At 39.3% G+C, this 24,698-nt stretch overlaps 1 protein-coding gene across 2 annotated transcripts in view; it reads right to left on the bottom strand.

Annotated features, from left to right (window-relative positions):
* PTPRR (protein tyrosine phosphatase receptor type R) overlaps positions 1-24,698 on the bottom strand; it is a 177,852-nt gene that overhangs the window by 94,505 nt on the left and 58,649 nt on the right. Inside the window, exons 1-4 of one of the 2 annotated variants that reach the window (XM_063447012.1) lie at positions 21,126-21,557; positions 14,776-14,889; positions 13,725-13,880; positions 3,177-3,287 (exon numbers count right to left, since the gene is read on the bottom strand). In XM_063447012.1, coding sequence (XP_063303082.1) covers positions 3,177-3,287; positions 13,725-13,880; positions 14,776-14,889 — 381 coding nt within the window. In that variant the 5' untranslated portion in view covers positions 21,126-21,557. Of the gene's footprint in view, positions 1-3,176; positions 3,288-13,724; positions 13,881-14,775; positions 14,890-21,125; positions 21,558-24,698 lie in introns of those variants that run through there. The other variant, XM_063447011.1, reaches the window with a different exon arrangement.

Raw genomic sequence — 24,698 nt, 5'->3', positions numbered from 1 at the left:
GTCTTCAAGCCTGAAGTAGTCCTGCTAAACCTGAACTGGCCAAAAATGACAAAAAAGACACGAATGTTAACTCTACATATTATTACGGCAGCTAAATTACTTATAGCACGAAATGGGAAAACAGTGACAATGCCTTGCACCCAAGAACTAATTACACAAGTCATATGGCAGGCAAGGCCTGAATTATGGAAGCATCAGCAAAAATAATATAAGGCAGGTACATGTCTGAAAACAAAAAGTTTAAAGAACTCGAAATGCTAATAAATATATTTTACTAAGACGATGTACAATGCCGATATCCATGAAACTGCTAATACATACATAAATAAAAGGAAGTCTTACGCTGGAACCAGAAACACCCTTGATATTTCTTGTCTGGTTTACAACCATTTGTCTAGAAAGGTTCCACACTACACACACTACACTCACTCCAGCTCCCCTCACTACTCTTTATTCCCTATTCCCCCATATTCCCAAAACAAGAAGAAAAAAAAACCAAAAACTATTTTTTATAAATGGGTTTTAAATATGTAACCTATCTAATGTATTGTATTGTGCATGTATATCTAATAACATTGTTATGGCAGTTAGCAGGTTTATCTCCCATGCTAAAATTTGCATAATTCCCAATGATATTGGGGTACGGTGACGTAGGCTTAACAAGGTATGGCCATATGGTGTAACCAAATCCCAATATTTACTAAATATATGTGCTTTTAAATAGCTTTGTAAAATGTAAAACCGTATTTTTCCTTAACCTGTATTTTTTTTTTTACATTTAACTGGGAATTACTGAGTGTAATAAATTGGTAATTTGGGCAATACATAACTTATCCAGTTTTGTCTGAATGTCAAAACTGTTTATTTTTGGGAAGCTATATTTTCGAAATGATACTATAATGCCAAATGCATGTTTGGTATGTTTGCTTATTTGTGCAGAAAATAACTTGCACAGTACGTGTATAATCCGATCTTTGCAAACTGAGGGGTAGATAACGTAACAATGAGGAGAACAGAAGGGGATGGATGACACAAAAACAGAAGAGGTGGGGAATATTGTAAGCAACAAACACATAATGGGTTGTCTGATAGTAAGTGCAAAACCTGTTTGTCAAGGGCTCACCTACTCTTAAGGTTTTGAGTTTACTACAAAATTTTGATTAATAGTGTCAAAGGTCTTTCAAATTCTAAGAAAATAGCTCCAGTTCGTTCACCTTGTTCTTTGAATGTTACTGAAAATTTTTGTAAAGACAGGTACAGTAAAATGATTTTAATAAAAAGGTAGATTTAATTAAGGTCACATTTAGATCATATATTCTAGTGAGTTTTTTTGTATCCTGTTTTACGTATTGACAAGGGAATTCAAAATTAAATAGATTAAACAATTTCAGTTGGCATAATATGACAAATGAAAACTATGCATATGCTAAAATAAAAGTAATTGAAGGAATCAATAAATATATGACCTTGTAGAGCTCTTTTACCATTGTCACATTGTCACATTTCTCATTCTTATTGCAAAAGAAGCCTAGCGTAACATAACCCAGAGGCACCTCCGTTTGGCTGCCCATTCACAAAACACAATGTTTGAAGGAATGAGGACTCTAATTACACCCCTCTGTTTTGATAACTCTTTCATGATAAGAAGTTAGACAAATGCACTTATGTCATGACAGTCCTGCTAAGTCATTTGTCATTAATGGAGTAATATGACCCAGTACACCCTGCCTTATAGGTGGAGCAAATATTACTTCCTAGTAATTGGGGGTAATGATAATCTCCAATTTGAATGTTTTCTTTAGACGTTTAGTGAGGATATACTGTTTGACTTCATGGAACATATTGGTCAGTTATTAATTTTTATAGTTTGTAAAAAGCTTTCAATCACCTTTTAAATCATAGCCAGCATTATATGTATATTTAAACCACCCGTACACTAGCAAGCCTTGTATCTGAAATGTTGAACCGCCTATTAAACCATACTTAGCATTATTGATATTTCTGTATAGATATCAGTCTTCAAATAAAGTACTGTGTATTTGGTTTCAAACGGTTAGCGACATGTCCAAATATTGGGCGATCAGCGATTCGTTTGCAATTCCGAACTCCTAAACACTGCGTGGCTGAATCACGAAACAAATGAAACAGACAGTGAATGACATTGATTTCTTTGTTTCCTAATATCGAGTTCGGCGAGTCGGAGTTCTTTTTCCTAAAAGGTTTCATGGACGATAATTCTCTGAACCGAAACGTCACATGGATTAAACCCGAATTGCCTAAAGCTTTTTTCTTTTTCTTTTGGATGAATCGATAGATTAACCAAATTTCAAAAGTCTAATGAATATAGTGAGAGCAAACTTCTACTCCTGGCAAATCTTGGAGAGAACTAAAGTGATGTACTTCAAACAGGAGGAAGAAAGTTAATCTTTCATTAAGTTTACATTAAGTAAAACTCAGTTTTCTATTATTCTGTATTTTTTTTTTCATGTTTAAATTAACTATCTTTAACGTAGTGAATAATTACTAAAATATTTATGAATGTACCTGATATAAGTTTGGTTACCAGTATACGTGAATTAAATAGTATCGATTGAAATAATGCTAATACTATTTATAAACATATTCCGCCACCGTGATAAAAATACAAACCTAGTGACATAAATACTGGACTCTAATAAAACAGCCTACATACTGTATTTTCTACATTGTACAAAAGCTTTAAATCAGGGGGTCCCCAAAAGGGAGATCACCAGATGTTTTAAAACTAAAACTTCCATGATGCTTTGCCATTAATAAAGTATTTTAAAGGCATGAAAAGCATCATGGGTGCTGTAGTTCTTCAAAATCTAGGGATCTACCTTTTGGGCAGCCCTGCTTTAAATGATACAGCAGCACTCGAACATATGCACAAATACACATTTGTCTCTCAATTACGCTAGTTTATTTTAAGAGTAATACCCCAAAAAATAAGTAAAATAAAAATAAGCAAATCGTGAATCACAGAGCTCCAATAAGCATCTAGTGTCGAAAAAGAGAACGTGTGCCAAGTAGCAACAATCTTAACACGTTGACATACAGGGATCAATTAATTTACCTGACTTTTGTTTTTTTCATTATTTTTTAACATAGTTTAGCAAATCAATATGAATAAAGAAAAGAATTGTTTTGTAACTTACCATCAAGCATGTCACGATTATAATAAAGATGCTGAGAAAGATGACAATGGTATAAAATCCTTCTTTGGTCCATATTTTATCAGCTTCATGTTGTCCTTGCAAAACATTTTTCTTGAAAAAAAAAAAAAAATTAAATAGATTTAAGTAATTAAAAGTAGTGGTCTATAACTGACATAGGCATTAGAAAACATCTTGCTCGTGACACGAGGGACTGTGTTCAATGATCTCAATGGCATATGGATGTCTACAAATCTTTTTAATTCCAAATATTCTACCCACACACACATATTATGGTCAGATGTAACCTAGGGCAAACATTGCTAATGTTTTTCTTGGAGATCACCTGGTGTAGCCACACTAAAATAGTTGTCAGTCTGTCTTCAGAGGAAATAGTTAAACCTAATATTTTTCCTTTTGCTTTTTTTTTCAACCCCTCCTCTAAACACCTACGCACCCATTCATTACATGTTTCTCTGCCTACCTAGCTACAGGTGGAGGCAGGCTGTGCAGATGAATTAGTAAGCACACATTGTAAGTATTTCAAATGTATTCATTCACATTATGGTTGACTATTCTGTGTACATTGACTGTAAACGTGCCTGTGCTTCTAGAACACACAGCGATTGCCTGCATGTTTTCATTGATATATATGCTTAACTCATTTGCTACCAAGTCATTTTCTTTTAAACACATATGCTCTGTATCCTATTTTATTCTTTGTGGAGCATTTGGAATTTATTTAAAAAATACATATGATTTTTTAAAAACCCATATGCTCCAGGTGTCTAAGTAATGAATGAATCACTGCTATTCTGGAAACTAGCAGTGTTTTGTTTTTTCTAATTTTATCTTTTTATTTCTATACAGCGTGGAGCTTCGTAAGAAAGAGAAAAAATAATTCAAATTAAAAATAAAATTATACAAATAGCCACCACAACTTATATCTTAAATCAAAATGAAAAAAAGTACCAATTTAGGGAGTACTCTGATAAACTGCTGAAAGATCAAAATTAAGAAAGATACGCTTTTTCAATCTTGACCTTTTAGCTGTTTATTAGATAACTCCCTAATTTCCTATCCTTAGGTGGAATTGCCATATTTAAGGTTAACAAATAAGGTAGCTAGTAGGTAGAAAAGCTCTTTTCTTAAAGAGTTAGTCCAACCTCCAAGACCACTTCTGCTTTTAAAAGTGGTCATGGAGCAAGGAGTTTCAGCTCATCTTTCCCATTTTTCCTACTGCATCACTGGATCTGTTTTGGCCAATAAAGTAACTGGCAGGGGAAGTTAGCTAGGTAGTGGCAGCCTGACCCTGTGTGTGCGCACAGCATCATCCTGAACCAGTGTGTGTGGCCAGCAGCAGCCTGAACCGGTGTGTGTGGCCAGCAGCAGCCTGAACCGGTGTGTGTGGCCAGTGGCAGTCTGACCCGGTTTGTGCGGACAGGGGCAGCTTGACCCCGTGTATTCAGACAGCAGCCGTCTGACCCAGTGTGTGAGGCTAGTGGCAGCCTGACACGGTATGCGCGGACAGCGGCCGCCTGACTCGGTGTGTGCGGCCAGAGACAGCCTGACCCGGTGTGTACGGCCAGCGGCAGCCTGATCCAGTGCGAGCAGCCTGATCCATGGTGTGCGGTCGGTTGCAGTCTGATCCAATGAGAGAGCTGTGGAGTAGGATCAGAGACAGAGCAAATAGCTGACAAACCCTGGAGCTTTGGAGCCCTGGAGCTTCCCTTGTGGCTTTGTGCAGCTGGATACAGTGGTAAGGAGTATCCTCTCCCCATCATGCTGATAAGTCATTCTATTAATCACAGACACTAATAAAGATTTACACAGCCCTCCCTGCGGATGGCAGTAACAGACTTCCTGTGAGTTTCAGCTGCTTTAATCTTGTGTATTACATTAAAGGGCCCCAACACATCTGTGCACCAACTGCTACCCATCAACCACTATTATCTCCCCCTCCCTCTATTGACATAAATTCTGAATTAAAAACAACTGCACAATAAGGGAAGGTAATGCATTTTATCTCTTTTTGATAGTGGTGTAGGTAGTCCATGTGAGTCTTGACCTGAAATATTTTGATTAGGGCTGCATAAACAAAGTGATTTAACTCCTAAATGGCTGGGAATCTGCAGTGAGGCTGCAGGGGCATGATGAATACAGCACATTAGCTAAAGTTGTTTTGATACTTGGAGTGTCCCTTTAGGGCTCAATTAAATGTGAGTGAAATGTCAACATTCCTTCTAACTTATCAAGTCCATTGTATTTGTTACATAATTGTACTCGCTTTCCACGGCTTCTATACAGCAACTAAACCAGTACTGTGAGGGTATATACTTGTTTATAATTAAGTAGATTATGACCATCTTTGTATTATGTTACATATCGTAGAAAAGCCTAAACATTTTTTTTCTAAATTTGCATTGTTTAATACTATGTTGTTGCATAATCAATCAAAGTTGATAGTCTAGAACAGGGATAAGCAACCTTCGGCTCTCCAGATGTTGTGGACTACATCACCCATAATGCTCTTGCCCACATAATGCTGGCAAAGCATCATGGGAGGTGTAGTCCAAAACATCTGCAGAGCCGAAGGTTGCCTATGCCTGGTCTAGAAGAGTCCAAATACTCTGCGTAGAAATACATGATCTCTTTTAGATGTTATTGTGTGCTGTAGGCCCATTTCCGTTTAAATGTATTTTAAAGATATATAATTTCTTCCTTCCCCCTCTCCCCCCTCTTTTTTCACCTTTCTTTCTCATACTGTTCCCCATTATATCCTTTCTTAGGATATTTCGTTCTTTTATATTATGTACTCAAAATGTTCATTCTGTGGAAGACCAAATCTCTAATACTGCAACCATCAAAAAATGGATGGATAGAACTGTGCAGATCTCTACCATCAAATTGTGTTTTTCCAAACTCACAAACACATATTTATTAAATATATAAAACAAGTAAACATTTAAAAAAAAATTCCATTTAATTCTACATTAAGAACATATTTAGTACAGTTTTAGAGTTTTAGTTGGTTTGTATTACTTTTGTGATCTATACTTTGAGAGAAGCTAGTAATTCTCACACAATAGTTGCATAATATTTTAGTTATACCAATAAAAATAGTCAAATAAGTTAAAGACTAAAATAACAAAATAATTAAAATAATTGACAAATTCCAGTTAAGAAAATTAAAAACACAATATTTTTCTAGTCAGTGTTTTTTTTTTTATTCTATCCAGAGCTAATAACTTATCAATAATATCATTAGTATTTATATAGTGACAACATATTCTGAAACACTTTACAATTTTAGAATTGGGATATCTGACAATAAGCAGATGACATACAGAACAAAACAGAGACAAAATGTGTAGCCAGCCTTTTTAAAATATTGCTACAAGATTACAATTAAGATATAACTGAGCTGTAACATATATTGTTATTATGCAATAAAGAGTGAGTTGTCATTAACTGAAAACTGAAATGCAATATTTAGATTAAAAAAATGATTTGGTCAACTGCACTAGTGAAAATCTAGACTGTTAGACATGTTAGATGATATAGATTATGCAATTAACACACGTATAGTGTCTCATGCATGTTCAAACCGCTTTCCTCTGGAATGTACTCACAGAAGCTTCACACGGTAACTTACCCACACGCAGGAATTAGACACTAAGCAAGACGATAGCGACATACTGTTTTAAGCAGAGGCAAGTTTAGATAACCTGCTTATTATAATCTACTATTATTTCTGTAAACACGTGTGGCCTCCTGGGACCCCAGGCAGGCGTACCTTCAGGCTTGCTACCTGCTATTTAGAGCTCCACCCCCTTTCTGCCGCCTCTGAGCCCTGCATACCATGCTCTACCAGCCACCAACCTAAGACCTCCCTGGGCCTGTACTCAGGTTTTCCACTAGTTAGGACTAGTCTTGAGGTGAGTGTATTATAAACCATTGAGACAGCTATACTAGAACCACTCAACTTACACAATCTACGATGTATCCTCAAATCACATGCTACATCATATGATAACTCTACATAATACTGCCCTGGGTAACTACAATGTCAACCACACACTCAGCTACGCCTCATGTAGTATGGTTTAGTCCGTCTATACACTGTAGCACTAAGCTTACCGTCACTATGTCTCCGACCTCCCAAACCAAAGTTATACTTGTTCTATCTTACTGTTACTAAGCAGGTCTTGAGATATATTTGTTCAAACTAGTCATAAATATAAAAATGTGCAAGCTTCATCATGTACCTCTATGTTACAATTGACTATAATGCGTTGGAGGATTGCTGTTGGGGTACCTCCACATGCAGCTGTTATATGAACATGCACTGCAAAAATAAAGAATAAAGGGGGCGGAGCCTGGCAGCCATCCTGTACAGACGCCATCTAAACCTGCTCTCCCGAACCCGGAGATAATCTGCCAAAAATCCCCCAAACAAAGCCCCATCGAGCCTCGTTATACCTCGTCATACCGCACAGATTGATGCCTTTTTTCCAGGCACCCAAGCAGCTCTGGCAGAGGCGCAAATCCGCGGCCTACCACGCATCGCCAACTCAAGGCCTAGAGGCCTACCTCGGCGGAAGCCTCCTAGAACACTATGCATCCAACCCGGACACGGGTACCACTACCATGGGCCGCCGCTCACACAAAGCCTCAGCTGGCCCCAACACACAAGGCAGAGATATTGGGGAGATGTGGCTTCGGCCTGCGACCCCCAGCCGACCTCCAGCCGGCCCGGCACCCGAACCCAACCAAGGTGAGCCAGCCACGCCAACGGCCCTCCCGGCGGAACACCCGCTGCCACCTGACTCCCAAGACGACTCAGCCCCCACTACTAAAGGGGACCTAAAGGCCCTTCTGAGCAACATCCCAAAATTGCTAGCAGCGGATGTCGCGATGGTCAAGGCTGACATACAAACCGTAACGGAGAGGGTTGGAAATGTAGAGGCTGACCTCACCAACGTACAGGACACAGTGTCCACCCTCAAGGATTCGGTCCTCCGACTCCAAGCAGAGCAACATGTACTGGCTGGGCAGATGGCCTCCCTGGAGGACAAACAACGTCGAACGCATATAAAAATCAGAGGTGTTCCAGCCGCGGTCACGACTGAGGAGCTACCGCACTACACACGGAGGCTGCTCACAACAATCCTACCACAGACAACCGCAAAGAAATTAACTCTGGACGGGATTTACAGAGTGACGAGCACCACACACCTACCACCCAACACGCCCAGAGATGTTATCCTGCGCTTACTGACAGTGTCTGACAAAATACTGATAATGACCGCCATAAAAGGCATAACACCGCTGACATTTGAGGGCGCTCAGCTCTCCTTTTTCCAGGACGTTACTAGAGCCACATTGCTGAGGAGAAAGACCTTTGGAATCGTGGCGCACTGCTTGTCCATCACAATGGGACTGCACACCACCTTGCATCCCCAGCCGGGACCCCCACCTTCCTGAGGGCACTGGGATTACAACCTTCCACGGCAGTAAGCCAACCGGAGAGCTGGGACCCAGAGGACAGCTCCAATCCAGGACAGTCACTATATAACCCACAACCTTTGCCCACTTGACCTTGCACAAGAACTGAGCCCAGAGACAATACGCAAGGCGCGGTCACAACCGCCTAAGGGAAGACCCAGACCCCCCGTGATGAGAGCAGTTCCAGAGTCAACCATCTCCATTGTTTTACCTTTTATTGTTTAGTTGTACTGCTGCAACTCACTCATCACACATTGCATTGCACACATGTCTCTGTGCTCCTCTCCCTCTCTCTTTTTCCCTTTTTTCTTAAATGCAACCACAGCCTTGGCGCCTCCGCTCTCCCAAGAGCGGCAGACAGCCCCCCACGCACGATAGAACACTGGCGCCCACTCTGGTTTAACACCACTCCGCCCACCCCCGCCACCCCCAGGGATAGGGGGATAGAGATGCCACACAGGGTACGACGCCTACCGGAGCACCCAACATATGTCAGCCCAATTAGCATGGAACTACTCAGTGCCCCACAGGCGAGTACACAAGGGCATCCGAACCCACACATCTGAACCTACCTGCAACTCATATACACCTGCTCCCACACACACCGACACACAAGAACGCGAACTAGGGAGCATCTTCACACTCTCACACTTGTAGTACACCTGGGGATTAACGTACATGTCACTATGCCTGCCACAACCTTGTAGACCCCGGGTATGTCATCCAACTTGCTTGCAATATAAAAATGTGCTTGCTACCTTGTCATATATGTTAACACCATTTCACTGTTCCGCTCAAATTGTCATACCATTGTTTCTGTGTGATTCTGTTAACTTGTTAAACCAAGCACGCATAAATAAAGAATAAAAAAAAAAAAAAAAAAAAAGAATGCAAAAAAAAAATGATTTGGAAAAATTCACCAACTCCGCTAGAATTGCAGCTTGGCTCGTTTTGCCTGACATTTTGCAGTTTGCAATTCTGCAATTCATTGTGTAGCATTATAAATGCTCCAGTCCTGTTCTGTAACCTGTCATTAAAGAAGAGGCTTTAAGAATGGAAATGTCCTCCTTGCAAACGTCATTTTTTACGTGTTACAAGATAATCACAGTGTGTAATTCCCTGAGGCATCGTATTGTTTTTTTTACTCCATGTTCTTCGCTTCTAAACATCAGGTGTGTTAAACGCGGTCAAAGTTATCATCAGAATTGCAAATTGGCATGAAATCAAAGTGAATTCAAAATGAATTTCCAAATCTTATATTGGAAAAAAATATTCGTCAGGTTTTTTTGGTTGAAAATTTAAAATTCACTTTGACCTCCCAAAAAATTTACACTTCAGCAAATAACCCTATGAAAATTCACTGCAGGTGTATATATTGTAAACATAACGTTATGTTTAACATTCTAATATGTTAAAGAGAAATGATAATATAGATACATTACATTTAAGTGGATTAATACAATTTATAGTTAAAGGGACACTATAAGCACCCGACCACTTCAGCTTATTAAAGTAGTCTGGGTTCACTGTCTCTGTCCCCCTCAGTCCTGCAATGTAAATCATTGCAGTTTTTGATAAACTGCAATAATTACATTGCAGGAATAAGACCGCCTATAGTGACTGTCAAATCAGACAGCCACTAGAGGCATTTCCTAGTTGCTAACAAACTTTTGGTCCTCTAACTGACAATGGACGTCCTCACACTCTGCACGAGGAGATCCAACATCAGTTAAATCCCCATAGGAAAGCATTAAAGCAGTGCTTTCCTATGGTGAAGGTCCAATGCACTCTCAGCACTTACTGTCAATGCGCATTGGCCCTCCCCCGTTGGGTGACGTCGGAGAAGAAGGAGTTCCAACCAAGTGCCAAGGGACTTCGGTGCTGGTATTGAATAATTAACTAAAGGAGATTTTAACTATTTAGCTGCCGTGAGGGAAGGGGGTAGAAGCAACCAGAGTGCTCTATAGTGTTAGGAATACAAATTTGTACTCCTAACACTGTAGAATCCCTTTAATAGTTACTTCCTCTCAAGCACTGGTGCTTTAACACAGGGCTCCGAGTCCTAGGCCATTTACTACACTCTTGGACCAACATGAAAGCAGTTTTTCACGCAGGGCATAGCTACCCATTGTCAAGTGCATTAGACCTCTGTCACTTCATTCATATATTGTTCTAGCAAGTTCAGGACACGCTCACCATAGAAATAATGACTGCAAACCTAGCCCTTACTATAAGCTGCAGCTTTATAGAAGGGTTCTCCTGGTCTACCCTGTCACTTAGGTCAAAACTTTCAATGTCACTCAGTATAGAAATCTATGCAAACAGGTGATTGACAGGCGAAGAAGGGGCCATATTTATACTTAGATATATTTAAAGCTCTATATATGTTCTAATAATTATGCTAGGACAAGGTATAGATGAAATTGAATGGTCTTTCATTTAAAGTAAAGTGGTGTGTCTGTTAATGGAAATTGATTAGTTAAGGTAAAAGTTTCTGCTCATGGATGGACATCTTACAATTCATCTGATAGGATCCAGAAATTGTTCCAAAGCGTGAAAATCAATTCAAATCCAAAACAGCTCCATTTGAATTTTTTAGCAATGCAGTGTTCAACTCTTGTCAAATGTAACATTTCTTCATTACACTGAAAAAACTTATACTTTTGTCTCATGCTACCCACGTGGTACATTCCTGTAACAGCATTAGTCTTTGGCATAAACCCTATGGTCTTTGCCAAAAGTACAAACTGGTAACAAGGTTATTTTTAAATGTCTCCACTAACTGACTTACTACTGCCCTTAGCCAGTCCAAAAGATAACCTGTAGATATTTAAAGGGACACTGTAGGCACTGTAACCATATCATCTCATTGATTGGTTATAGAGCCTGAAGTCCCCTGATACTATCCCTTCATTCAGTGTAAAAACATTTTCAAGCAGTTTAACACTGAATGTTTGCCCCTAGCTTCCTATAACCCCAACTCCACTGGAGGTGTGACTAGGGCAGAGACCACACAGTTACTTCAAACTATACCTAGCTATACCTATTCATACCTGTATGGGAACTGTGATAGACTAAAAGTAGTCAGCTGACATTCTCAGCCAATCACAGTAAGCCATGGCTGCCTAGGCTAACGCTTCCTCAGTAGCCGAGCCGTACAGGGGGCATACGTTGCTGGGAACTCTGAAAAATCATTAAAACATTGCAAACAGTTTGACACTGAATGGAAGGATAGCAGCGGGGGACTCCAGACACTATACCACCTGCAATGAAGCAGATACATTGCCTACAGTATCCCTTTAACTATTACACCGTAGTCCTCTGTTATATTCTGAATTACTACATACTTTGCTCTTAAAAAAATGTTTGTTACCACTCCTTCACAAAGTAAACCTGTCAGTGTGTTTCCTCTATATTTATACAGTATCTGTTTGACCACGCATGGCTAGACCCATTCTTTTTAACAATGGTCTTGTTATCCTTTCTGGCTTAACTATAGCAACAGTTTTTCCTTTTGCGGTCTCTACAAATCTTACCGAAACGAACATTGCAGTGGTATAAATAAATGTATTTATATATAATGCTGGGATGTTCTATGGGCTATTTGGATTACTGGACCCTCTTTTCCTCTTAAAATAAAGAGGTTACTTACCTCTTTATTTGGAAACCAATATCTTTCTGGATTCCAGCATCCCTCAAGGAGCCCTGTGCTGGACACCCACAATGTGGAACTTCTGGAAGGACCTATCAGCACTCAGTGGATAACCAGAAATCTTGCCAGCACACACTCAGTTTGAATTTTTTTGTGTGAATATGTTTGTCTATGTACATGAATGTGTGTTTGTGTAGAATGTTGGTGTGTATATGCATATGTGTGTATGTACATGAATCTGTGTGTGTGTGTGTGTATATGCATATGTGTGTATGTATATGATTATGTGTGTGAGTGTGTGTGTGAGTGTGACGTGATCATATCCTGACAAACAAGACTTATGTTCCTTTTATTTCTGTTACTTTCAAACAAGTTCCAGCTCTGATTTTATTATTTACCACTAGTGGCCTCCCTTGCCTCTAGTTCTGGACTCTCACCTGCTCAGTTACTCACTTCAGCTACAAAAAGTTACACCCAACTAACCTCAGGGCCTTTACATTGAAGTTGGTGATTTGCCTGAAATACTTTAGTTCCTGGCTCCTGTGAACCTGCTCCAGACTTACCTTCAACCCTGCTCCAGACTTACCTTCAACCCTGCTCCATACCAACCTGCTCCAGACTTACCTTCAAACCTGCTCCACTCTTACGTATGATTTTGACCTCTGCCTCTGTTACCAGCCTTCCTGTGTTACAAGCCTGCCTCTGTTATCAGCCATCCACTGTAACCAGCCTGCCACTGTAACCAGCCTGCCACTGTAATCAGCCTGCCTTTGATACCAACCTGACTTTGTTTCAAACCTACCTGGAAATCACAGACTTTCTTTATTATTTGCAAGTATCCTGTTTTGTGGCATATTGCCTTAATTCAGTTTTTTTCTCAAGTTTCATAATATGTCTAAAAGCACCAATAAAGTCTCAAATAACAACCCTGGCCAAAGTCTCCTATCTGACCTGCTCAAGGTCATGACAGAGTGTAAATTTAGATTTTATTTCTTTTTAAGGACAGACTATATTTTAGGTTAAAATTATACAGAAATATAGGTATTTAGGAAGGGTTTGTAGACATTCATCTTTGTCCATACAATAGTTCGAGCATCCACTGCACACATTAACCATTTTAGAGGTATGGTTTCTATATATTTCACTGTGTGATTGACATTTTTAATGCTTAATCATTTTCAGTTATAATAATAAGATTTATATTCATTAAGCTATATAAAAACAGTACATAAGCCTATAAATGCACTTGAACATAATACAAAAAAAATAAAAAATTAAGTGATAACATGCCTTTTTCCTCTAGCACATTGCCCATCAATATCTGCCTTTTTTATCCTCTGAACAAAGGTAGTGAGATGGTAAAACAAAAATCTATCAGGTTTTCTACTTACCTCTGCAGATATTTCAGTAATTCCAAAATGGGACAATCTTTGGTGTAGGGTGTGCAAGTTCAGCGAACGTAACACTTCGGCAGAAGGAAGTGCCTCCGGAACACCAATTTTTTTGTTCAGTGGAGAAATGAAGAGCTCAACACAATTCCTCTTACCCTACATGAAGGAGAAATATTGTGAACTGTTTAACTTCTTCTTTTTAACATGTCTTTAATAAAAACACAAGTTAGTTACAACATAAACTGTCAGCACAACCTAACGAGCTGTCAGGAAACATTGTCTTCAAAATAACCTTCCTAAGAAATGATTTGTCAAGGAAGTTATGAAATAAACAGTTTTGCCATCACTCTCTGTCATAAATCTACTTTACCCCAAAATTACTCTTTAAAATATACAGTAATTTTTGCAACTGATCTTGTGGTTGATAAAAAAAAAAAGTCCATCTGTGATATCTAAATGATGAATTAATTAATTAATTTCCAGTTGTATAAATTATTGTACTAGCTTCTCTAAAACATCGAAAAAGGCAACTTGTGTGAATTGCCCTAAAAGTTGAATTAGCAGAATTTGTTTGGGTGCTTGACAGGGCAGGATTGGTAACTTTTGGCCTGAAGAACACGTACAAAATACAGAAAATAAAGATGGGTTTAGGCACTCCAAGGTTCAAGTAGGCAATTTATTCAAACCCAATGTCACACCGCAACCTTTTGACCTACGAGGACTTTATCAAGCTTTATCACTGCAACGTTTCGACACACAAGGTCTTTATCAAGCTTTATCACTGCAATGTTTCGACCTAAAAGGTCTTTATCAAGCTTTATCACTGCAACGTTTCAACCTACAATATACTTATAATATAATTGGCAAAAAAAAGCAGTTACATATTTATCAAAATATACATTATTCAACAAGGATTTCACTAAATTAGCCACACTCGAAAATGTCTCTAAATTAACTAAATATGCAATGTCCTGGTCAACTCCTGACAATTGCTGACAAACTCTGAAAGTCTACAAAGATATACATAACATGTATAGTGAATTGGACTTACGTTCAGTCGATTGATGTGAACTTGCTGTGGCAGCATGCCTAGGGCTGCCGCAACTCCCTGCCGAAACCTCCGCAGCAATGTTGTGTTCAATTTGTTTACATCCATTTTCAACATCTGAAAGACATGACAAGATCCTGATTGGAATATAATGTTCTCCACTGAAAATCCATGTCTGAGTGAGATCCCTTTCTTGCTTTGATTCTTTAATAAATGGTGTCTTCTCTATATACTCAATGCACAGAATGCAGCAGCTACGGGACCAGTCTCCTTATAATTTTAATTTTTACGAATACCATACTATTCACCAATTTAGTGAGACAGTCGTGATTTTGGACCATTGTCACACTGTCCTGGGTGTTTTCTTTGATTGTTAGAAAACCCAAACTTAACTTTGGGGGCAGCTCATCGTCTTTGCTAGTGAATCGTACTTGCCAAAGTTTGCATGTATGGAAATATAACATCTCTGGTGTCTACTAACAAAGAAATAAGAAAACAAGGTTTGCTGAGGGCTCCGTGCATGGGCTGCCCTGCAGGGGTAGAAAACTGACATGCTCAGTTTGGGGAAGTGGATGACTAGTGATGACACAATATACCCTCACACTAGTCCTGTTCGGCTGCTCACCCTTTAAATGTATGAACCAATTTTTTGTCTAAGTCTGGTCCTATATGCATGTATTTTCTATATGCTTAACAAACAGCGAATCACTGTAGCTAATTCAGCTATGGTAAAGCATTATTACAAAAAAAACTCCAGTAAATAATTTATTTTCTTGTGGGTATTTTGTTAACATAATACAGAGCATCTCTAGGAACTTTAGTTTGTTAACAAAATATGATTTTGTAAAATGTAGTTTGGAATCAGCAACAGAATAAACCTTATGAGCAAGCAGGTAAAGCATATCATTATCCAAAGCTTCCGTTTCAATAGATCTATAATATATAGATTTAAATTAAGTGCTGATAGAAACAGTTGCTGTATACACAAGTATATCAAACGTCTTTAAATATAGAAATGCATTGCGTTTGTGGTGACTATGTTAGACAGTTCATTTGTATATGTTGTGAGATGCATGCTGTTTTGGGGACATTCTACTTTTTTTTAAAAAAAAGTCAAATAGTATTGTAAAGATTATTCATTTCTTAGAAATCCTTCCCCTAACAATGTATGAGTGATTATCTTCACTGTTTAACCGTAAAATAGTAAAAAAAATAAATTAAAAAAAGCTTCTACATTAATGAAGTCTTGATTTCTATTGACCTGTGTCTCAAGTCTTGGCTCATTGACCTACTAAATGATTGTTTAAAGCTAGCATCTGTTGGTTAACGGACTGTTACATATTTAGAAACTTGTCAGGTTTGTCAGACAGGTTGTTCAGCCCAGAACCTTTGAGCTTAGATTTCATGAATAATGTAGCACTCACGTGTTATGATGTCAACAAACTTAGTTATGTGCCAACCCACTACTCAGTAGAAGTCAGTCTGTCTGAAATCTCATCTCACGCACCACGGGTGCTGTCTTCATGCGCACAAATGGACACTCACATATACATGTCTCATTGTACAGTGCTACAGAATTTGTTGGCGCTATATAAATAATAAAATAATAATAATATACAATGAAATAAACGTCCCTATCTAAACAAACGGCCTTAGTAAATATTTCCTATTGATGATGACTTTTCAAAAACATTGATGTCTCTTTAAAATCATGTACTTAAATAAATAAAAAAAGGCTTTAAATATTGGACCTGGACATGTCTTAACTCATTGTTTCTTGATTATTTTTTCTAAGGGAGTGCGAGGGAGTGCCTTTAGTGAACGATCTTACTACCCAAAAGGTCAGTCTTTTGTTTTTAAAAATACCAAAACTATGACATTCAGAAAAAATAATGGCAATGGATATCAAGGGCCGGTGCTGCCTTAGGCAAAAAAAAAATTTGCCGCCCCATTCGCTCCACCCACTCATGCAGACAAACACACGCTGACTCAAGTAGACACATGCACTGACCAATGCAGACTGATGCACACTGACCCATATACACACACTGATCCATGCAGACACATACACACAGACACACTAACCCATGCAGATACACACATATAGACACAAAGTGACCCATGCAGACACACACACTTACCCATGCAGACACACACACTCACTGAGCCATACAGTAACACACACACTGACCCATACAGACACACACACACACACCCATAGAGACACACACTGACCCATACAGACACACACACACACACACACATAGAGACACACACTGACCCATACAGACACAAACTGACTAATACAGACTGACATTCATAAACATACTGACTGAAGTAGACTAACACACATCTTATCTTCGTTGCTGTTCCTATGTTCATCTTTCCTGCGCCTGGCGGCCCATCACTTTCTTTGTCAGAACATTTCCTGTTATGCTCCCGCCCACTTCTTCCCACATAGAGGGGAAGGGGCGGGAGCGAGCAATTGAAGCTCCGTCGCGCTGCTGCATTGGATGCCTGGTAGGAGGGCCTTTCTCTGAGAGCTGAGGTGGATGCCTCCAGACCAGTGTTCTACCAGGTGCTAGTCAGCATCAATGTAAGTGCTTCCTAGCTCCCGGTAACCTGATCGGTGGCACACTTGAAATAACAGAGGGGTGCCTGCAGCACAAACTTGATAGAGGGGCGCCGCGGCACCAACAATCATAAAGCTAGTGCCGGCGCCTCCCTTAAGCAGCGCTCTAGGCAGCCGCCTAATTGGCCTATAAGTAGTGCCGGCCCTGCGGATATCTTCCATACAACCCAACATAGGACATAAAGTAAAACAGGCAGTGGGTGGGCAGACCTCAATGGGGTAGCTAGTTACACAACCCACACCACTGGCACTGCCTATATGGGCAGTCTGAACTAGAAGAAGGGGCAGGTCAGCCTAGCAGGAATGCACCACAGGGTTTCTGTCAATCATGCTGGCCAGGCCCATTAAGAATGGGCCCAGTTCAGGGGGAGAACGAGATGGACGCACATCGATGGGCTCTCTGCCCATATTGCTTAAAAACCTGTTTTTCTAACTAAACAAAGTACTGCAAGGGTACCGCACGGACCCACAGGGGATATGGGGAGAAAATAAAAAAAACAAAGACAGGATAAATCCAAAACGGGGCCCGATATCGGAGATTTATTCCGGCAGACGCAAGGGGCACATGGGCCCAAAACGGCCGCCGGCCTTGCTGAATACACAGACTCCTCGGATGATCTGAGCCTGGATGACTGCTCTGTTTGCTCCATTAACGCAGCCAATCCTAAAAAAGGGGCCACCCGACCCGGTCACCACAGAGACCCTGTGATCCCTGTTAGGCGACTTGCAAAGAGTACTGAAGGCCGACATGGCCCAGCTCCGCAAGGACTTGACAGGCCTGGTGGGCTGCATTGGGGTACTGGAGGCCTCTTTAGACAAGCAGGCACAAGTCATAAACAAACTCCAGACAGAAGTGCAGGCGCTAAAAAAACAAGAGATCACAGACCAACAATTTGCAGCTCTCGAAGACCATAGACGCCACAACAACATGAAAATAAGGGTCGTCCCCGACCATATCCTAACAAAGGAACTCCCGCATCTAACACGGAGGCTCATCGGAGCACTTCTAACACCAAAACAGGCCAGAAATGCAAGCATTGAGGCGGTCTTCCGGGTCCCTAAACCGCAGAGAGCTCCAGCCTCAGCCTCAAGAGATGTTGTAGTGAAATTCCGCACTGGCGCTGATAAGGCGGCGGTCCTCGTGACCCTAAAAGGGAAAACACCATATGTTTTCGAAAATGCAGCCCTTACCTTCTATGCTGATCTGTCTGGGGACACTCTACAATGGAAGTGGTCCCTCCAACCATTCACGGCACTTTTAAGGAAGAGCGGCATAGAATATAGATGGCGCACACTGAGGGCTCTGCAAGTCCAGCGAAACAGCTCGACATACACAGTAACAGACCTGCAAGGAGCAGAGGCGCTCCACACTCGGACTGCCAGGGGACTCCCTAACTCCTTTCAGGCACTCAGAAACCTCTGCCACGGCCCACTGCTGGGACCCAGCGAGGATTACACCGTTCATGCCACAAGGAAGAAAACCGGAGGTTTGCGTGGCAACCACGTCCTGAAAATTGGGTACTCACAACCTCACTATTTCCCTACCACCCTAAGGAAATACAACAACTGCGGTTCGAAGCTCCATGGGTTTAATCTGGACTCCACCCTTGCACTCTTGCTTCAGGAGAATTCCAGGAACACCCGAGCACCCACTGCCTCAATTCTCAGTTAGACTCTTGGGCTAACTGAGAACACCCTGATGTTCTGAACAAACAAATGCGGTTCTATCTTTATGTTACTATATTTTATGTTTTTCACTTTCTTTTCATTAGCACTTCATGCTAACATGCCGTACTGTGCATTAGGCCCCACAAGATGTAATGCCATGGATGAGACTCAACTCACATCCCAGACTGATGCACAGGCCCCCCCCCTACCTCATAGCCTAGTCCAGGGGTAGGCAACCTTTGGCTCTACAGATGTTGTGGACTACATCTCCCTTGATGCTTTGCCAGCAATATGGCTGTAAAAGCATTATGGGAGATGTAGTCCAAAACATCTGTAGAGCCGAAGGTTGCCTACCCCTGGCCTAGTCTGACTCACTCCCTGACGGAACAAGACACTAGAAGTGTAAACCCATATACCGACTAACAGAGAGCCTGACTTAGCAGAGCTACCTGAACAGCCCTCACACTGGGCATAGAGCTCTGCGGTCACCTAGCTGCACTCATGTGACACACGAAAATGCCTGCTGTCTTTTATTCTTGGGTAATGTATTGACCTGTGGTCTGAACCTTTAACTGACTTCAACTCACGAGCAACAATCCAGCCAAGACATAGAATCACTGCAGCAATAGCAGCCCTTTGTAGCTAGATCTCAAGATACAGCAGATATAAAATCCCACACCACATGCAATACAATAGAAGCTTTGGTACTGCTCAGTTAGTATGCGATAACTCTTACGCCTACATCACCATACATTAACCAAGTAATGACTATATATTTGGAACTAACTATATGATCTTAATGTTACCTTTATTGTTCAGTATTTATGTTTTAACTGTGCACTACACACTTGCACATAATAGGGACACCAAGAAACAAACACGGTGTGGTAGGCCAAAAGCCCAATACTGGTAATATCACACTAGATTTGGTACAGATGGAAAGCCTGATCTCACGATCTAGCCTATGGTGTTCAGATACCACCAGCTGAGAATCTGCCAGGGTTCTTTACAATAGTGTGAATTGTCAGTCATTTAAAATTAATTCAAGATGAATTTCAAATTGTAGGCTAATAATGTGTTTCTGCAAAGCTTCCCAAAGTTAGCTATATTTACAGTTTGGCTATATTGTCAAAAAAACTTTAAATCCACCTTGAATTCACTTTGAATTCGTAACAATTCACATTTTAGGGAATATCTGATTGATCTTAAAAGACTTCAGACGAGAGATTAAAATATCAAGTTCTACAATGACTTATCCTATTGGACTACTGGTACAAAGACTGTTTCTCAACATACCACACACACCCTACAAAGCAATTTGATTGGTTATGTCCAATAATCTCATTTGTCCTTTCTCTGCAATTCTCTAATTGTGTTCAATAAACGCATCATAAAAATGAGCCTTTCCTATTATATGAAGTGTAAGCAGAGTTTAATGAAACATTTGACCAATCAGTGTTCTCAAGTCCATTTTAAATTTAACCAGTCCCGAATTCAACACGATATAAAGCAACTAAACTAATTCAAGGGCAATATTGCAAAAAAATGAAGAAAAAAAATAATCTTAAAATGTAGATTATTGGTCTCTTTGCATGTAACAAAAATAAAATGGTAGAAAGAAAATATGTAAAGAAAAAAGTAATAAATAAAATGATTCAACTGACATTAAATCTACCCCCTAAACCTATGGTGAAATATGTCAAAATCAATAAATGCAGTTGATGGCACTAAGGAATTGTTACGCAGACAGTTTGCTGAACGCAGACTCCATATAAATAATTCAGGTGAATTGAATACAGGATGAAACTCTCATTCGGTAATATGATCAATAAATTTAGCTGGCTATTAGTGGCTTCCTACTTACAATTCGGCATCATTTTTAGAGATAATAACCTAGCATCTTGCTTTTGATTGCACAATGAATTTTACGCGATAATAACAGACGGACGCAGTCTTGGATTCAGCAAGGTGAAATTGATCTAAAATATTTAATTTAAAGGAAGCTGTAAGATGGTTTTATCAGTTCTATAGTCAATGAAAAAAAAAGACTTACCTTCCAGATTTTCAGTTTACTGTTAACCAATGTAAAATAGGAAGCCTTTAAGAATCAGAATAGTTGCGATCATATCTCGATGCTTGTATTCCTTAATGTTCGGTATTGTGTGTTAAGCACCTGGCTTTGGAAAGATGATGAAACTTTGCAAAAATTGCCTCACTAATTAGTCCTATAATTGCCAACCGCTCAATGCATTTCTATTTGGAGGCTTGGTAGATAAACCAAGAATGATACGATTTTATATCCTTAGATCCTTAGCCATTCTATATCCTCGCAGTCTAATTATAAAACTAGACATTTATTCCTTGGAACCTCGGATGGCAAAGTGGTTCGTTGTCATTTATAATGCGTAGTAGATGTTGCGCCAAATGTAGTCGGTTGTACTCTTGCAGTTCCTGTTAGGCTTGTGATAGCTACGATACTTTTTTCTTTAATGATAATTCCTAGGATGCAGGATAAATATATTTGTGATACAGTGTGTCACAGAAAATGCTACCAGCTGCTGTTTCCAAAGCAATGGCAAGTCCCCTACCGGCTGAGGTAGGTCCCATGGGTACACTGCAGTCACTTGTTACTGTAGCTTCCTGTGACTTGAGACTACTACGGTGTTTTGCTGTAAATACAAGACATATTTAAATAATCTGTACACGTTTTTTATTTCGCTATTAGGGCCTTGCTGGCCATGAAACAATACTTTATATCAGCACAGTTTATAATATATTGTATATTGTTTTGTAATATAATATAGTGTATGTCAAGATATTGATGGTGTCTGGATTCTGTTTTCAATGTACACAAATTAATTAATTTTGGCCTTTTTATATTACTTTATATATTAACACGCAGAATATTCTACAGATTTCCAAACATTACTATTTTCCTTTTTAAAAATGTAAAATGCCTGTGTACATTTGAGATGGACGTTTAAGGAAGTATTACTCTGTGACCTTTATTTAAATAAAGAAAACACACGCAAAAGCCAACACTTACGGTGGCGATTATCTAAAATAAATAAAATAACTGCAGGAGATCATCTGTTTCATTTAGTCTAAACTCCCATGTTCTAATCTCACCTATCTGCTCACCTACAGCTAATTTACTACTGAACTAACTTTCAAGCCTAACCGTCTGTCTATTAATCTGTCTGTCCACCTGTCTCCTGTCTGTTCACCTATCTCTATATCTGCCTGTCTATGCAAACATACAAAATGCGCTCAGTCTCCCACCACTCCTGGGCGGCAGCAATGACCACAGAACACAGAAGCCCCAATACATACAATAGAAAAAAAACAAAGACAAAAGTTACTTGTAGATCCCAAATCCCTGTGCACATTTAAATAACTGTTTTTTTTTAGTATCACTCCAATGCCCATTAAAGTGCAAGCTCTCCTGCCAAATCAAGGCAAAAACTCTTAGTTGAGTCCTCCATTAATAATTCAGCCAAAAGGTAAAATCTCTAATTAAACAGAGAGAGGTATCTTTCTAAACCCTCTACACACTTATTAACCCTTTATAGGGAACACATGGGGTGGGCGGCATCACTGTAACATGTCTGTGTAATACAAAAGCAAATTAAAACATAAATGTCTGTCTATGCATCTATTAATCTATCTATAGAGGTAATGCCATCAAGCACAATGTGCTCCAATGTTGGAAATCCTAGTTATGGAATTCAGTTACACATATGTCATAAAGTGATTTTATTTATCTTCATAATATCTCTCTCTGTTAGTAGATAGATATATGTCATTGCTGTGATCATGCACCAATTGCTGTCAGATATTAGATTTCATCATTTACCGTGTACTGCTAACATCAATACAGCAAACATTTACTTGGTTAGAATCTAAAAGTAATTATTTACAATCTGCATTTTTTCAGGAAGCATGCAACATCCCCAGATCCATGCAACATAACATATAACATCCATACGAACACTACAAAAAACATTTAAAATATATGTTTTTAAAACGAATCTGTGTGACATTAAAATATAAATGTCTCCTTGTTTTTGGTATACTACATTTCTTTATTCAGTCTGGAAATGTAGTGTTACTCCTAATTATTCCTATAGAGGTCTCATATCATTTTCTGTGCTTTAAATTTAGCATTTTTGGGGGGGAATTATGTAACATGATGACATTACAAAGTTTTTTTTCAATTGCCAAATGTTGTATCTTAATAGTTCAAAGGTGGGAATTTGCGAATATTTATTAGTTTTATTTGTTTTGTTATTTGAACTTCTCCATCAAGTAGTTACCGTTGTCTGCTGTTTATTTGCTATTTTTTGACAGACATAACAATGTCATTGTCAAGATCTTTTGAAAGCGTGCGATGAACCTTGAATATCAAACTGTGTTGTGTTCACAAACACTGGCTCTGCTCGTTCGTTCTGTACAGACACATTAAATGACTTTGTAGGGGGCGTATGGGAGGAGGCGAAAGGCACAAACATATTTTCAAAAAGAGGAAGGAAGGAAATAAGTACGAAAGCAGACTAAACACACATTCAGCCTAAGTGCGAATCCCCTTGGTAATGGAAGTAATGAGATGCAAAGAATGTTCAAATCATTTCTTCTATTCGGCCTCACAGTGCACTCGCAGCCAATATAGCATTACATATGGTATACGTTTAGATAAACAGCCCGTCTTGTTACATTTTAGCATCCAGTAGTTACAATCCAAATTTGTTTTCCACTTTTGTCATCAGACCTCCCCCATACCATCTGTTTCTTGCGTGTTGTGCAAAGAATATTATGTATAAACACATGACTTGCAAGAACAGGTTGTGAATGATTAATTTTCAATAACTCATCAAGAAAACACAGAATGTAACTCATGGCAGGTTAGATAACTGAATGGAGGAAGTGCCGTTCTATCCGTTCAATCCCAATATCCCAATATCTAGCAGTGATATCTGCTTCCCAGCAACCAGATGTATTAGTCAAAGTACTGATATTATAGAAAGTTACGTTTGATGTAGGCCTATTAATGTATTGTTTGATGGGGAAAAATAGCAAATAGTATATTTATGTATCTACAGACTGCAAAACAGCACTTACCTGAATACCGCAAAACAGGTGTGTCTGGGCCCAAGTGATACAATAAACCAAATATTTGACATCCCATTCTTTTCACAACCAGCTTTAACAGCCTGACCATCTGTCCGTCCATCTGTCTGTCTGTTTGTCTGTGTGTCCATCTTGATATCTGTCGGTCTATCCATCTATCAATCAATCTATTTACAGACATAATGCCATCAGGTGCAATTTGTTCTAATGTTGGAAGGTCCTAGTAATGGAACCCAGCTATAACTCTGGCAGTAAGTTGTTATTTATCTTGATAATATTTATAAAGATATCTAGAGATATTTCTCGTAGCTGTGATCATGCCCCAATTGCTATCAGGTATTTGATTTTTCTAAATAACCCTGTACAGTACAGCAATGTACAGCTCATCTCATCCATACAGTATTTACTTGATTCGTATCTAAATTTAATTATTTTAAGTTACTTAAATTTAGTTTTACTGCTCTTGCAGTCATGTGTATATCATAACTCCCGACATTTC

The sequence above is a fragment of the Pelobates fuscus genome, chromosome 3 (assembly GCF_036172605.1).
Source record: "Pelobates fuscus isolate aPelFus1 chromosome 3, aPelFus1.pri, whole genome shotgun sequence".
NCBI classification, from domain to species: Eukaryota; Metazoa; Chordata; class Amphibia; order Anura; family Pelobatidae; genus Pelobates; species Pelobates fuscus.
This window is presented reverse-complemented; position numbering and strand designations above follow the sequence as displayed.